The 16509-nt window shown below is 45.4% G+C and overlaps 2 protein-coding genes across 2 annotated transcripts; both read right to left on the reverse strand.

The window, feature by feature from the left end:
* Positions 1 to 4525: 4525 nt before the first annotated feature.
* On the reverse strand, positions 4526 to 6265 carry LOC109751505 (uncharacterized). Its single transcript, XM_073500540.1, has 2 exons — positions 5210 to 6265; positions 4526 to 5132 (listed from the first exon to the last, which is right to left on the reverse strand). Exons 1-2 carry the CDS (start codon positions 6215 to 6217, stop codon positions 4776 to 4778), a joined length of 1365 nt encoding a protein of 454 aa, XP_073356641.1. The 5' UTR covers positions 6218 to 6265; the 3' UTR covers positions 4526 to 4775.
* Positions 6266 to 10138: 3873 nt separating this feature from the next.
* On the reverse strand, positions 10139 to 14408 carry LOC109751506 (uncharacterized). Its single transcript, XM_020310388.4, has 5 exons — positions 14228 to 14408; positions 14047 to 14119; positions 10721 to 10772; positions 10572 to 10641; positions 10139 to 10380 (listed from the first exon to the last, which is right to left on the reverse strand). Exons 1-5 carry the CDS (start codon positions 14315 to 14317, stop codon positions 10297 to 10299), a joined length of 369 nt encoding a protein of 122 aa, XP_020165977.1. The 5' UTR covers positions 14318 to 14408; the 3' UTR covers positions 10139 to 10296.
* Between the last annotated feature and the right edge of the window lie 2101 nt (positions 14409 to 16509).

The raw sequence follows: 16509 nt of genomic DNA on the forward strand, positions 1-16509 counted from the left end.
GGAAGAAGACATTATATCAGAACGGATAAAAATGGATAAGCAGAGACCCATCTAGGCCTCTATGCCGATAACATGTGGTTTTTCAGTTCTAGAGATGGTTCGACACGAAGGGAGGGTAATAGCGCAGCCACTCTTTTAGGATTAAAGGTGGCAATGGAGTAAAGTCGTGTATCTTGATTTGACGAGCTAATCAGATCACACATGAATCACAGGTGGGCACTCAATTTTGTCTTTGCTGCAATGGATCCCGGTTTATATCAAGGGTGCCATTCATCAGACATACTATTCAAATGTTGCTATAAATATCACCAACTATTTAGTACGACACTGACAGCATAACAATCTCGCCCAAAAATGGTTCACATTGACTTAGACAATTAAGCAACTAGTCTAAGCTCTAAGATATACCGGTCCATCCACATTAAGTCGATTGGGATTGATTTTCTTATGTCCAAGTCTGATTCTAAAAGATGGAACGTTAATTTAATGAAACCCCACAACTTCAAGTTCTTTTTTTTTACAAAGATACACTTTTTCTGGAAAATAAGTTGCTATTTCCAGTATCCTTAAACTATGCTAAAAGCCACCCTTTTCTGAAATGTGGCGAGAATCAAAGACTTTTGTCTTAATTTGGCAACCTAATCAAGTCACAAAAGACTCACAGATGGGCACTCAATTTTTCCCTTGCTGTAGCAGATCTTGGATTATATCATCAAGGGTGCCATTCATCACACATACTATTGGATCGCCGCTATAAATATCACCAACTACTTACCACAACACCGACAACATAACAATCTCATCAAAAAAATTGTTTACATTGACTTGGACAATTGAACAACTAGCCTAAGATATATAACTGTCCATCTACATTTAAGTCCACCGAGGTTGATTTTCTTATACTATCGGAAAAATGCAACTGAGTTTATTTTTAGTTAAACACACAACTTCAAGTGTTTCTTTTACTATAACTATAAGCTATACACAAAAGTCGCAGTTTTGAGCATACTTGAACTATGCAAGAATCACCGTTTTCTGAAATGCATTCACATGTACCAAAATTCTCAAGCGAACCAACCGAAGATATAGATAGTACTACCTCTTCTCTTTTGGGGGAATCTGCTAGTTATGGCAAAGGCAATAAATAAATTGCATGCATTTTTTGAGAGTTCCGTGAGGCCCATGCCACCATGAAACCCTGAGATCCGCCTACTTCCCCGGCTCGTCCAAAAACTGCCCGGGCAGCCGTTTCACCTCACCTCTGTCGGCAAGCCTTGTGCTGGGCAGACACCAGTGGCGTGTGGGAAGAAGAAGACGCAAAAACCGTAGGTAGGGTCCCAGCTCCCAAGTTTTGCCATCCCCAGCTGGTTGCCATCCCAAGTTTTGACGCACGCCACGGCCATGTACCGCTCTCCAACGAAGCGTATGCGATCGCTGTGCGGGTCGGGGCACGCGGCGAGATTGATGTCGGCTCCCCCGTTTGTGATGGCAGACATGATCTGAGACCTGAGTGTGAGCAACTTTTATTGCCCGAGAAGTGTGAGGGATGCACTAAAACCGTGGTACCCAAACGTCAACGAGCACAAGACACGGAAGATTTCTCTGATGCTGCTACCAGCGGTGTCAATCACTATGATGGCGTGGGCGAGTGAAAGGGAAGCCAGGCTTCTATGTAAACTGTACACGCATACCTCCTTTTGGCCGCAGTTATCCTTTCATTTGTATGTACACATCAAATAGTTAAGGGTTGCAGATTCACTCTCCGTCAGTTGCACAGGCAAAACTGACACGTTCTCCTTCCATGGAGGTCTACAAGGGTGCTTCACTAGCTTGGCGTCTTGGCCTTCCAGCACCACCATTTCCAGAAGCTAAATACAACTTCTCCCAAAACCAAGTCTGAAACCGACACGACAAAGGCCGAGGCACCCTCTTGGCTAATAATTAGGCACCCCAGGCTAACACAGGCTAGCTAGCATCATTAGAGAGTCTAACCTCAGTGTTTTCCAGCCACAAACCTCCATCTAGTATTAGTTAAGCTACTATCTGAAGACTACAGAGACCACACATTTACGAAAAACAACACAGATCCTCAACTGAAGCGTTAAAACAACACGAGTCTTCTCAGCATACAGAAAACTACATTAAGGTAGCATCACCTCAGCCTTAGTAAGTCGCATGTTCAAGCAAGAGGCAAGTAACGGAGCTGATTCATTTCTAATTTCAAGAACCCTGTCCATGTACAATCATGCCAGAAATGCCTACCTGACAGTGTATATTGAGCACCGAAGGGACTCGAGCCCTGCTGCGGTTCACATGTTCTTCTCATCATGGTCCTGCTAAAATGATCAACCCTGCATAACGAACCAAGCCCAGCGATAAAAAAAAAAGAATAAGAGAAATTTTATTTCCGGATCCAAAATGGGCAAGATGATTCCAATCAACAGAGCAGACAATAGCAACTTAACAATGAAACATCCAGATACAATTGTTACTGAGTTATGGCTGAAAACATCATCACATGGATGGCCCAGCTAATGGAGAAACACTTGGCCCAGCTAATGGAGAAACACTTATGCAACACATGTAAGCAGCATAAGCAGACGCAACCAAACTGACCCCATGCAATAATTAACAAGCGGGCCAAAGGATAAAGCTACAACTTCAATCTGTCAAGGTCAAGAAGCAATCTAGAACTATTAATGACAAAATCAGAACTCGGTGCAGTTGTGTAGACGCGTTCTGATTCATTGATAAGGCAGCGAGCATGACGTACAGTTCACCTAACATGTTGTTTGCCCAAGATCCCACAAGAACCATGACATAATTAGTGGGACAAAATGATCCAAGCTAGACTCTCAATGTTTAAAACTATTAGTATAATTCAGTAACACGTGTAACAGAGATAAAAAACAACAGTCTAAACATGATACAAGATGCAGTTCACATGTCCTTCTTTCATTTATTTTTATTTTTTCTTGAGAATCACGTCCTTTTTTCATAGTACTGCTAAAATGATCAATCCCCATATAATGAACCAGGCCCAGCAAAGAAATGTTAGCAAGGCCCAAAGAAGATTATATTTCCGGATCCAAAATGGGCAAGCTGATTTCATTCAACAGATTCAGACAATACCGACTTAACGATGAAACACCCAGAGACACTCGTCACAAGTTATGGGCTTATGTCTCAAAACATCATCACATGGATGGCCCAACTCCCGGAGAAACACTAGAATTATGTGACACATGTAAGCAGCATATGTAGACACAATCAAACTGACCCCATACGATAATCAACAAGTGGGCCAAAGAATAAAGCTACAACTTGAACCAATCAAGGCCGAGAAGCGATCTGGAACTGTTAATGACAACATCAGAACTCAGTGCAGTTGTGTAGACGCGTTCTGATTCATTGACAAAAATGACCATGACAAACAACACACATGCTGTTTGCCCAAGATCCGAGAAGAACCATGACGAAATTAGTGCAACAAAATGATCCAAGCTATATTCTCAATGTTCAAACTACCAGTAGTACAATGCAGTAACAAATGTAACAGAGGCAATAGAGCAGTCTAATCATAGTAGTTGCAGCACAAACTCAACCAACTAAAAGGTTTCAATCTTTTCCCATGAAACATCAGTGCAGAAGAAGAACCTTGGTAATGTAAGAGCAAGACAAACCACATGACTCTAAACATGAGGCAGCATTACAAGATGCAAGCCTGAGCTATCACAAATCTCAAAAACTAAAGAAAATACACATTTACGAAAAACAACACAGATCCTCTATTGAAGCGTTAAAACAACATGAATTTTTCAGCATACAAAAACTAGCATCACCTCAGCCTTAGTAAGTCCCATGTTCTAGAACAATGCCAGTAACGGCTCTTATTCATTTATAATTTCAAGAACCCTGTACAGTCATGCTATAAATGCCTACCTGACGGTGTATATTGAGCACCGATGAGACTCAAGCCCTGCTGCGATTCACATGTTCTTTTTCATGGTCCTGCTAAAATGATCAACCCTGTATAAGAAATCAGGCCCAACGATCAGACGAAGCAAGAAACGTTAGCAAGCCCCAAGCAAAATGTTATTTTCTTGATCCAAAATAGGAAAAGTTGATTTCATTCAACAGATTCAGACAATACCGACTTAACGATGAAACACCCAGTCCCAGAGAAAACTTGTTACAAGTTATGGCTCAAAACATCATCACATGGATGGCCCAACTAATGGATAAAAACGTATGCAGCACATGTAAGCAGCCTACTTAGGCACAACCAAACTGACCCCATGCGATAATTACCAAGCAGGCCAAAGGATAAAGCTACAACTTCAATCTGTCAAGGTCAAGAAGCGATCTAAAACTATTAATGACAACATCAGAACAAGGTGCAGTTGTGTAGGCGCGTTCATTGATAAGGAGATGAGCATGACGTACAGCTCACCTGAACACATGTTGTTTGACCAAGATCCCACAAGAACCATGACATAATTAGCGCAACAAAATGATCCACAAGTGCGACAAAATGATCCAGGCTAGATTCTCAATGTTCAAAACTACCAGTAGTACAATGCAGTAACAAATGTAACAGAGAGGCAATACAACAGTCTAAACATCGTAGTTGCGGCACAAACTCTACCATCTAGCAGGCTCCAATCTAATTTCAAGAAACATCGGTTCGGAAGAAGAACCATGGTAATGTAAGAGCAAGACAATCCCCATGATTCTAAACAAGAGGTAACATTACAAGATGCAAGACCGAGTTATCACATTTCCCCTCCAGTTCTCCTTGACTCCATGTGTACAGGCACTGGGGCTGCAAGCCCAGGCTTGCCATTGGCACTCTTCTTGCTGTTTGCAGCCTTCGTCTCAGCAGCCTCGGTAGAACTCGAGCTCTCAGAGCTCTCATCAGCCTCGGTGTTGTCCTCATTACCGCGGAAACCTACCTTCCTGTTCACAGTTGGGCGATTCATCCCATGACAACCTTCAGGATAATCGTCGAATGCGCCATCCATGCCCATCTCCTCCTGCTCTTTGAGGAGCACCTTGTCAACGAACTCCAGTATCCTGCCGAGCTCCCGGCTCACGGCGTGCTTCCCCTCCCGGATCATGGGGTCCCCTCCCTGGTCCGAAACCCACCATCAAAACCAGACACACCAATGGCATAACTGATGGAACCGAACAGAGGTCGTTGCATCACCTGGATCCCGTCGAGGCGGTAGAGCATGCCCAGGGCGGCCTCCGAGATAGCCATCGGGTCCTTGCACCGGCGGCGGCCGGAGCCGGAGAGGGACGCCCGGAGAGACGCGGCCTTGGAGCGGAGCATGGCGAGCTCCTTGAGCTGGCGCAGCGTGCGGGAGCGCCGCGCCAGGAAGCGCCGGAAGTGCTCCTGGATGGTGCGCGCCGCGAGCTCCCTCTCGGTCGGCGGCTGCGGCCCCCGGCGCGCGCGACGCGGCGGGGGCGAGGGCGAGCGCGAGCGCGGGCCCTCCTGGTGCGCGCCCGCGCGGTGGTGCCGGCGAGGGTTGGGCTGCTGGGGGTGCGGCGCGGGAGGGGAGGGGAAGCAGTGCGGCAAGGTCGTCTCGAGCGCGGCCACGCGGCGCAGGAGAGAGTGGAGCAGGAGCTGGCCGTGGTCGGGCGGGTTCGGCTGCTGGTGCTGATGCTGCGGCGGCGGCGGCGCAGGGGCGGCCGCGGGCGGCTGGGGATAGGCCGCGTGGGGGGCGGATCCCGGCTGCTGCTGGTGCTGGTACTGGTAAGCGTAGGAGGCGTAGAGATTCGCGTGGTGCGCGGCGGAATTCGGCGGCGGCTGAGGGTGGGGCTGGTGCTGCGGGTGGGGCTGGGGCGGCGGTTGGGCCTGGGGCGGCGTGGGAGGCGGGGGAGCGGAGCTTAGCAGGAGATGCGCGGCGATGGCGTGGAGGAGCTGGTCCGACGCGGGCGCCGGCTGGGGAGGCGGCGCGGGGTAGTAGCCGCACGGCGCCGGGGCGGGGGCCGGCGGGGAGCAGCCGCAGGCGCAGGCGCAGCAGGAGCAGCAGGGCGGCGGGGCCGGGTCGTGGTGGTGGTGGCGAGACATTTCCTGGGGGCGAGGGGCGATGGGATCGGCGCGGGGACGGAGTGCGGGCGGAGGCGGCGGGGGATCACATCGGCAAGGCGTCAAGGGAAAGGGAGCGGGGGAGGAAGTGTGCGCGAGTGGGAGTGGCGCCCCCGTCCCCATGTGCGTGCCCGCAGGGGGTGCCGGCCACGGCGTGGGTCGCCGACTGGTGGGGCGCGCTCTGACGTCGCCAGGGTTTATCCATAGATCTGCTCACAAGGCACGGAAATCAAGCAGCCCGTGGGTTTGCACGGGCTCGCACGAAGTGTGTTTGGTGAGGGTTTGGGGACTGGACTGTTCTGTTGTGCCACTGCCCAGTGCTGTCAGGTCGTGCCATTTCCGGCACATACCGATTCAGCCAATCCAACGGTCCAAGAGACTCCTCAAGCTACTTTCGTCGTCAACCGTTAGATTTACTTTCCGTTATTGTTACTATTCATGCTCCGCTGTTTACCGCGAGGCATCCACCTACTTAACAGCCGGGTTGTGGCTGAGCTGGGCATCGGATCTTCCAGAATTCCTCTTACAGCCTGTTTGGTAAACACTTAGGCAGAGGAATGGGAGTTTGCACAAGGGTGTTTATGAAGGGATTAGTCATGGGAAGTAGATTTTTACTCTCATTCCCTTGTTTGGTATATGATGGGAATTAGCGTGGGATAAAACTCTGCTCACGAATTAACAAGGTACCCCCGGGAAGAAATAGGTGGGAATTGGCTTCCTCAACTCCCATTCCCCTTCCTACTTAAACTCCCATTCCCTCTAATCAAACAGTGGACTTTTAATCTCCCCACCTCTCAACTCCCATTCCCCATCTCGAATTCCCCCGAACCAAACACGCTGTTAGGGATGAACCCTAAACGTATATGGCACAGCCGATGGTAATATAGCTCCCAAATCGGGGTCTCTTTCCTCGCAATTCTCTGAAATTCGTCCACACAAATCTCTACTCTGATCTCGTAGAACAACTAGGTCCTGACAAATTGGTAATCGGAGCAGTGGTTCCTCGGTAGCTTCTGATCGGATCAATTTTTTTCCAAGAGAGGCAAGAATACCCACCCAATTCCCTCCCTGTGTTGTGTGGTGATGGCGGGCGACGATTGAGGCGAGCGGTGGAGGCGTGCCTTCACTGCGACGTCAGGCGGCGGCGGATCCAGGGCGGCGCAGGAGGCGGTGTTCGTTCGGGTGCAGATCAGTAGCGCGGAGTGGTTGTGCTGGATCCCTTCCAGCAAGGTAAAATTCCACGTCCTTCGCTGATCCGTGTACCTTGGTGGCGTGGAGCTTTGGCGGCGGCAGGATCTGGAATTGAGATGCTGGTTGCCGCATCTGCGGTGGTAAAATTCCCCCTCTCTTCTCTGGATCAAGGTGATGGGGCGCTCGAAGGCAATTGATGAGGCCGAGTGGCAAGAGGTCCTCTCTCTTCGAGATGAATTTGGTGCGGTTCAACAGGAAAACGCAACGATGCGAACTGATGTGTCAAAATTACAGGAAGATGTTCAGTCAATTAGTTCCAAACAAGGCGAAATAGCTCTACAAGTTGGAGGAATTGAAAAAGTTGTGTTAGATCTGGGGAAACAATTGTCCACGATGAGTTCGGTCTTGCAGAAATTAGTGGCTCCATCTGGGTCAGGAACTAGAGCAGAGAAACAACCTGAGAAAGACCACCTAGCAGAACTGAACAGTTGAGGCAACAATTAGAAGCGGAAAAGGAAAAGACCAGACAACTGGAAGAGATACACATGCAGAAATTACCTCCAATCAGGACTGGCAGAACTACAGCACCACCTGGTTTTGGAGCTCATGCTAACTTGGAAACAGCAAGTGCTATGGGAACACCAGTAACACAAAGAAGGGGAGATCATACTCCTGCTTTCCAACAATATCAGCAACCAGCTAGAGACAGACAGTTGTGGCAGGATTACTTTAGAACCTATGAGCAGGATATGCAGGTTCAGTTCATGAAAGCAATGACAAAAGGTCCAAGGATGGATTTTCCTAGATTTTCTGGTGAAGATCCTGTTGGCTGGATTCGACAGTGCAACAAGTACTTCCAAATGGCAGGAGCACCTGAAGAATATAAGGTATCACTCTCTCAAATGTACATGACAGGAGATGCTGATGTATGGTTGAGGAGATCTGGCCTACTCAAGAAACAACTGTCATGGCAAGAATTTGGAAAAGAAATCATTAAGAGATTTTCTGCCCAAGGCTCTTATGACCTCACTGAACAATTCACTTCTCTGAAACAAGGAAGCAATTCAGTGTCAGAGTATACCAAGATGTTTGAAGATTTAATGGCTGAACTGCAGGAGGAAAATCCTACATTATCTGAACTCTGGTTTGTAAAGTGCTATGTTAATGGGATGAGAGATGGAATTAAGTACCAATTGAGACTTCTTAGACCCACTTCCCTAACTGATGCCTACTGTTTGGCAAAAGAGATTGAACCTTGTCACCCCCCTCCTGTGACACATATCAAGAAGTCAACAACTCCTTACAATAACTACTGGCAGAAAAATGTAGTGCCCACAGCAGGGAAACAGGTGATCAACACTGCAACAGCTCCAACAACTAGTAACACAAAGAACAATGAACATGTTAACAGTCATATTCAGAAAAGCAGGAAAGCAGGTGAATGTTGGAGGTGTGGAGATAAGTGGTTTCATGGCCACAAATGCACTTTAGTACCTAATGTGCACATGTTACAGCAAGAAATGGAAGAAACTGGTCCATATGAAACTGACATTGATCAACAGGAAGTAGTAGAGGAAGGAACAGAACAGCAAGAGCAAGCAATGTTTATCTCTGCACATGCTATGGGCCAGTAGCTTGTTGTACAATCTCCTACAGTAATAGTGTATGTCAATGGAAAAAGAGCAGTAGCACTACTGGATTCAGGCAGTTCAACTTCTTTTATCAGTGAACAGTTTGCTATTAAATCAAACTGTCAATTGCTCCTTGTCAGACCTAGAACGGTATCAGTAGCTAGAGGAGGTCTGCTGCTTTCTGCTGCTGTAGTTCCCAATTGTGCTTTTCAACTAGCCAAGTTGAAGTTGGAGGTAATGTTAGGTCACGGTATCTGAAGATTATTCTTCAGTTAACTGTGCCATTTCCGGCACATACCGATTCAGCCAATCCAACGGTCCAAGAGACTCCTCAAGCTACTTTCATCGTCAACCGTTAGATTTACTTTCCGTTACTGTTACTATTCACACTCCGCTGTTTACCGCGAGGCATCCACCTACTTAACAGCCGGGTTGTGGCTGAGCTGGGCATCGAATCTTCCAGAATTCCTCTCAGGGATGAACCCTAAACGTATACGGCACAACCGATAGTAATATAGCTCCCAAGTCGGGGTCTCTTTCCTCGCAATTCTCTGAAATTCGTCCACACAAATTACTACTCTGATCTCGTAGAACAACTAGGCCCTGACAAGTGCCCGACGATTCACTCGTTCTTTGTCCCCTCCACAAAAGCCTCGGGGCCTTTTCGATCCTAAATGAACGATAAATTTTGTTTCTCAAATACGCGTGTCATTTATTCAAGATTGATATGGACCAAAGACAGTAGAATTTGCTTGAAAAATACAGGAATAGTCGTTTGAATGGAACATAGACAAACACAGGAAAGTAGTCTCGATCCTACATGACTGACTTTTAAAATGGGTTCCAGTGGATGCTCTAATTTCTATGGAATAGAATGTGAGTGCCAACATTCATTTGATCCAAAGGCAATCCACTAATCCTTAGGAAAGAAATCCTGTAAAATCCTTGCAGTCCAAAGAGCGCCTGAAAGATTTGTCCGGACCACCCATGCTGAACAACGAGAGGGCAGACGACTGATTTGTGCCAGCGGAGGTGGCGGGGTGATCGCAGTCAATATGCAGCAGCCACACGATCATCCCCAGGCACACACCGCGGGGGCCCAGATCGGCAGACTACTTTCAGTTTCAGCTAACAACGGACTGATGACACAGAGGGAACAATCGAAGCGAAACACGTGATTCTGAACCTAAATGAGCAGACTCATAACAGTTCGTCGGGTATCCGAGCACAACAGAAGCTGTACAACAGCACAGGTCAAGTCAGTGAACACCAACCAGCAACCAACACAGCTCTTCAGCATATATATGGGTGTTCTGTTCCAGGCCTCTAGGGCAAAGACTACAGGGCGAAAAGAAAACAAAGCAGCAGCTAACTTGCACATCAATCTTCCTTCTTGAAAAAATTGTCCGGCAAGGCGAATTCTTCAGTCTGGCCGAAGTTATCCTTCTCGTCGTCGTCTGGTTTCTGCATTTGGTTTAACAAAACCGTGTGTAAAAATAACGTCCATACTCCCGAAACTAAGGAAAAGGAAGATTAAAGTAAACATGTCTTCAAAAGACAAGCTCTCATTTGAGTCAGCGTCGATGCAAAACAATCACAAAAGCTAAAAGAGAAGCAGCAACAAAGTAGTCCAAATCGATGAGTGTTTCAATCACCAGCATCTCTAGGTTGAAGAAGCGGTCCAGCAGTTGCAGAACTTCATCCGCGGAGAATTGTCTGTCAAGGCTGAAAGAATTCATAGGTTGTCAGCCCAGATCCCGCTAATTTCATGGAACCGCAAACTGAAGAATTCTCATATGGTCACCTTTTTCTCAAGTATTCCATGAGGCCGTATAGAATGAAGTGGCGATGAATGCCTACAAGCACACAAGCTTTAGAATGCATACTGAACAAAAATATACACAAAATTCTCCATCAGCATTTCAACAGCTGTATCCTGTATGTAACAAACATCTGCAAAACCATTTTTTGCCAAAACACCCAGTGCCAAGGCAGGACACAGGATCAGTGTGCAAAAGCTTGTAGCTCTGTGAGTTGAGCTAGTTCTGTGTCCGATTGTTTTTTTCTGAAGTTCTTTTCCTATATTCACCTTGTATGCAAGCATTGACATGTTAACAAAAACAGTGCGCGCACACACACACACACAATTAACACTAGGAGGACATTTCTTTCAGAACTTTAAACCATAAATTTTACTTTTGTGACAGATCTGAAAACGCTCCAAAGAAATCCATACTCAACACTTTCTAATTGCATGCACTCAAAGGACCAATCTATGCCAGCTAGAGCTAGCTGAGTACAGCTTTCAACAGACAGTTGGATGCCCCTCCGAAAGAAGAAACTTATGCATACAGCCGTACCCCAATTATATATGGAGGGATGGCTGTCTTCCTCCATGGTTGCTGGCCCCCATGACAGAGTGCAATTAAAAGACAAATGAATGACTAGCCACTCCTTAAAATCTCATCAAATCCAGCAAAAAGCAATCAAGATCAAGCACACTACAGAAAAAAGGTGTCGATATCTTCTAAGTTTCTTTTGATCTCTACACTACATAATATTGTAAGTTTGAATATCTATTCCTAAATAATCCTGTGCTCGTTTCGAGCTGCGAAATAAGATCTCCTAAATGTAGCAACTTTGTCAAATTAGGATAATACAGCCTGTGTGTACCATATTCTAAAGTTAAATGTTTAATGCTAATTGACCGCACAGAGATTAAAACTTAGCCCCAGCAATTCTAGTTACATAATAGATTTATGCAAAGCCTCGCCAGCACTGCTCGGAAGGGCGAGCCTAGTACAGTGGTACAGTCTCTCCACTTGTGGCCTCGAGGTCTTGGGTTCGAACCGGCCTCCATGCATGAAGCTTATGGGGCTATTTGGATATAGCCGGGAGTTGCCGCACCAAAAAATTGGCGTTGACCTGTAGGATTGGCTGCCGCTTGGATGGGGGCCAAAATTTCGGAACCATGCCAAAAAGTTAGTTCGCAGTTCAGATCTTACGCAGGCACGCGGGCGAAATGCTGGTGGCGGATTTGCTCGTCAATATATTGGTGCGCCAAGTATTGGTAGGGCGCGCATGGGCTGAATCCAAACGGGCCCTTCAGCACTGGGTACGCCCCTCGCCAGCACTGCTCGCCATGTTTCGTGGTTTCTTTTCTGCTGTTAAACTTGGTAATTGATGATAGACTATTCTTCTTAGTTGGATGCCCTTCCAAAAGAAGCAATTTATGCATACAGCCGTACCCCATTACATATGGAGTGATGGCTGTCTCCATCCATGGTTGCTGGCCCCCATGACAGAGTGCGATTAAAAGGCAAATGAATGACTAGCCACTCCTTACAACCTCATCAAATCCAGGAAAAAGCAATCAAGACCAAGCACACTACAGAAAAGAGGCATTGGTATCTTCTAGGTTTCTTCTGATCATGTGCTTGTTTGAACATCTATTCTTAAACAATCATGTGCTTGTTTCCTAAATGTAGCAACAGGATCTCCTAAATGTAGCAACTTTGTCAAACGAGGATAATACAGCTTGTGTGCACCATATTCTAAAGTTCAATGTTTAAACTGACAGCAGTGAGATTAAAACTTAGCCCCAGATATTCTAGTTACATAATGGATGCAAAGGCTCGCCAAAGCACTGCTCGGAACGGTGAGCCTGGCGCAGTGGTAGAGTCGCTCCACTTGTGGCCTCGAGGTCTTGGGTTCGAACCGGCCTCCTTGCATGGAGCTTTCGGGGCTATTTGGCTTATAGCCGGGAGTCGCCGCACCAAAAAATTGGCGTTGACCTGTAGGATTGGCTGCCGCTTGGATGGGGGCCAAATTTCGGAACCATGCCAAAAAATTGGTTCGCAGTTCAGATCTTACGCAGGCACGTGGGCGAAAACGGTGGGGGGGGGGGGGGGGGGGGGATTTGCTCGTGCCAATATTGGCGCGCCAGGTATTGGTAGAGAGCGCGTAGGCTGAACTCAAACGGGCCCTTCAGCACTGGGTACGCCCCTCGCCAGCACTGCTCGCCAAGTTTCGTGGTTTCTTTTGTGCTGTTAAACTTGGTAATTGATGGTAGACTATTCTTCTTAGTTGGACGCCTTTCCAAAAGAAGCAATTTATACATACAGCCGTACCCCGTTATGGCTGTCTTCATCCATGGTTGCTGGTGTGGTGGCGCCCATGACAGAATGTAATAAAAGGACAATGAATGACTAGCCGCTCCTTAAAATCTAATCAAATCCAGCAAAAAGCAATCAAGACAAAACACACTAAATAAAAGAGGTGCCAGAGTCTTCTTAGTTTCTTTGGTTCTCTATGCTACATAATGTTATAAGTTTGAACATCCTATTCCTAAACATGCACTCATTTCAAGCTATGAAATAAGATCTCCTAAATGTAGCAACTTCGTCAAATGAGGGCAGTACAGCTTGCGTGTACCATATTTAATATAAATCATAGGTGGTAAGCATAAAAGATGACGAAGTTCAGTGTTGTATGTCAATTGAGTACAGTGTGATTGAAACTTAGCCCCAACAATTATAGTTACAGAAAGGATTTATGCAAAGGTTGGGCAGCATTCTTTGCCATGTTCTGTGTGTTTCTTGTTTGCTGTTTAACTTGGTACTTGATGGTACACTATTCCACATTTCAGTTTTTAGCGGTGTCATCACGACAAGTAAAACAGTGCTTCTGAAATAGTTTTGTTTTGGAAAGGTCTCTTACTCTGGAACTACCAAGTATCTAAATTACAGGAAATGGTTGGCTCTTAAGCCTGACCAAGCAAGGCTTTATGAGTTATGACACACTCAGAGTATACTCGGTTAAATGCAGGTTCTGGTATTATTATTTTTGTTGTTGTGTAAAATGAAAGTATTTAGTTGTTTCCCCATTTTTCACAACAGTAATGATAAAGGAGGCCCTGTAGGGGAACACAGCTCGCCTGAAATTCTGTATTTCCTCAGAGGCCCATCTTCCTCACATACTAAACTATTCCCTCCGTCCCATAATATAAGTGCTTTTTTTAAACTAGTGTAGTGTCAAAAACGCTCTTATATTATGGGACAAAGGGAGTAAGTATAAAGAATGGACACAGATAGATGCGTTACTGGTATCCACAACGGCGAAGCATCACACCTTTCAGTTTGGAGGGAGGGTAGAACTCGAGAGCCTGGAGCAGCCTCAGCTCCAACTCCACCTGCGACTGCTCCTGCGACACGAGGGAAACGCATCAGGCCACGAGACCACGCGCGATCTTCAGAGGTGAAAACAGAGGAGGGGGTGAGGCGGGGGAGGGGGCGGGGGAGTCGGGAGGAACCTTTGGAAGGGAGGACGCTGATGAAGGCGGCGCCTGCGCCGGCGACTGCGCGGACAGCCCCTCCTGCTCCTCGTCGGCGGCCGCCTCCATACCCGAACCCTTCACGTGCGCCACCACGAAATTGGTTGGGGAGCCCGGTGAGCGAGACGAAGAGACTGTGGTGGGTCGGGTCAGGCTTAGAGGAAGCACGGAACAAGGTGGGTGCTGGCCTACCAACGGCCCATTGTTGTTCAACTGTAGGCCGTGTGGGTATGAGGGGAAGCCCAGGTTGAGTCAAACCCTATTCCGCGCCTTAAGCTTCAGTTACAGGTTGAGGTTTGTCTCAAAAAAAAAAGTTACAGGTTGAGGTAAATACATTTTCCAAATACACTAGAAGTCTTAGAATTTGCGCGCAACGTTCAGTTTGACGTATAAACTTGCGTGTTTCTGGTCATCTAACTTGCGCGGACATGCAAATACGGTCACATTTTCCATACATGGGTGTATTTCCTGCCTACGTAGCACGCCAGCATGGCCAGGGCCGATGTTTTTTTAAAGAAAAACCCTCGTTTTTTTACTTTGAATAAAAGCACTACAACAATAGTTGCCCGCTGGGTCCCATCGTCAGTGTAAGTTGTAAATATATTGGGTCCATTGTCAGTGGCTAGTGCACGTGATGTTTTTTTTTTAGTTTTTACTTTGTACAAAAGCACTCCAACAATAGTTGTCCGCTGGGTCCTACGGTCAGTGTAAGTTGTAAATATATTGGGCTGGAAAAAATGGGACGAGCGAGTTCTGACCAACGACCTATTGGAATGGAGCTAGCGACCTATCCACCGCAACTGATCGTACTTGGTATTTTATTTGGACTACTAAGGTATATAACCTTTAAAATAAAAGTACACATTCTGAATATATTTTCCAATTTAAAATTATTGGAATTTGAACAAAATTTCCGTTGATTTGTTCGAAAGAAATTTACGTACATTCATTATGAACTATATTTCTTTTATATAGGTTATTCAAATTCAAATAAAAATTAGTTGATTTGTCTGAAAAATCATGCACATTCATTATGACCCATATTTTCTTTTATCTAGATTTTCAAATCTAAAGTTATTTGAATGCAAACATTTTTTTATATTTGTCCCAAACAAATTCGTATATTTATTGGGCACTATATTTCCTTTTATCCTTATTTTCAAATTTTAAATTATGTTAATCAAATAGGGCTGGACGAAAAGCTCGAAGCTCGCGAGCGTAATGAGCGCTCGATAGTTCGGCTCGTTTCAGCTCGTGCTCGTTAGTAAATGAGCAAGCCGAACCGTACTTTTTGCTCGTTAAGATTAACGAGCTTAACGAGCGAGCAAACGATTTTCACGAGCTAACTCATTTAGCTCGATACTTTTCAAAAGTTTGATACGAGACCCCGAGTTCAAATCAGCACATACTAACAAAAGAGTTGATAATTAGCCCAGACTAGGGGTTCGACACTTCTCCTAGACCTAGGAGCATGCCGAGAGGAGACCCTAGAGTCAACCAAGATCCAGCCGCCGGGAACCAAATGTCCTTGTTCAATTTATACCGTTGTGAATTTTTAATGGGATCATGGGATCCTTTTATGTTGTTTATTACCATAAAATATTTGTTTAATTTATTCCATTGTGAATTTTTTATGGGATCATGAGATTCTTTTGTGTTGTTTATTACCTTAATGAGCACTCATGAACGCTCGCGAGCATAACGAGCCCATAACGAACCGAGCCGAACAGAGGTTTTAGCTCGTTAATATTCGTGAGCTTAATAATAACAAACTTAACGATAATGAGCTTAATGATAACGAGCCAAACGAGCCGAGCAGCTCGTTGATCCAGCCCTATCAAAACAAAAAAAAAGATGATTTTTTCCAAAAAATGATGTACATTATTCTTCACATATAATTTCTTTCAGCTAGATTTTGAATTCATAATAAATTATGTTGATTTGTCCGAAAGAAATTTACGTATATTCATTATGAACTATATTTTATTTAATTTAGATTATTCAAATTCAATGAAAAAAATAGTTAAGTTGTCCGAAAAAATTACGTAAATTCATTTTGACCTATAGTTTCGTTTATCTAGATTTTCAAATTTAAAATTATTTGAATTCAAAAATTCATTTATTTGTCCAAAAGAATTTATGTACATTCATTCTGCACTATATTTTATTTTGTCTACATTTTTAATTGAAATTACTCGAATTCATGCAAAAATAGTTGATTTGTCCGAAAATACACGTACACTCATTCTGCACTATATTTC

Source organism: Aegilops tauschii, chromosome 1 (assembly GCF_002575655.3).
Source record: "Aegilops tauschii subsp. strangulata cultivar AL8/78 chromosome 1, Aet v6.0, whole genome shotgun sequence".
Lineage (NCBI taxonomy): Eukaryota > Viridiplantae > Streptophyta > Magnoliopsida > Poales > Poaceae > Aegilops > Aegilops tauschii.

Coding starts and splice junctions, on each gene's coding strand:
- LOC109751505 (XM_073500540.1), bottom strand. CDS start 6,217: ATGGGGACGGGGGCGCCACTCCCACTCGCGCACACTTCCTCCCCCGCT. Junction 5,133..5,209: donor ACCGCCTCGACGGGATCCAG/GTGATGCAACGA, acceptor GTTTCGGACCAG/GGAGGGGACCCCATGATCCG.
- LOC109751506 (XM_020310388.4), bottom strand. CDS start 14,317: ATGGAGGCGGCCGCCGACGAGGAGCAGGAGGGGCTGTCCGCGCAGTCG. Junction 10,642..10,720: donor ATGGAATACTTGAGAAAAAG/GTGACCATATGA, acceptor GAATTCTTTCAG/CCTTGACAGACAATTCTCCG. Junction 10,381..10,571: donor TCTTCAACCTAGAGATGCTG/GTGATTGAAACA, acceptor AACCAAATGCAG/AAACCAGACGACGACGAGAA.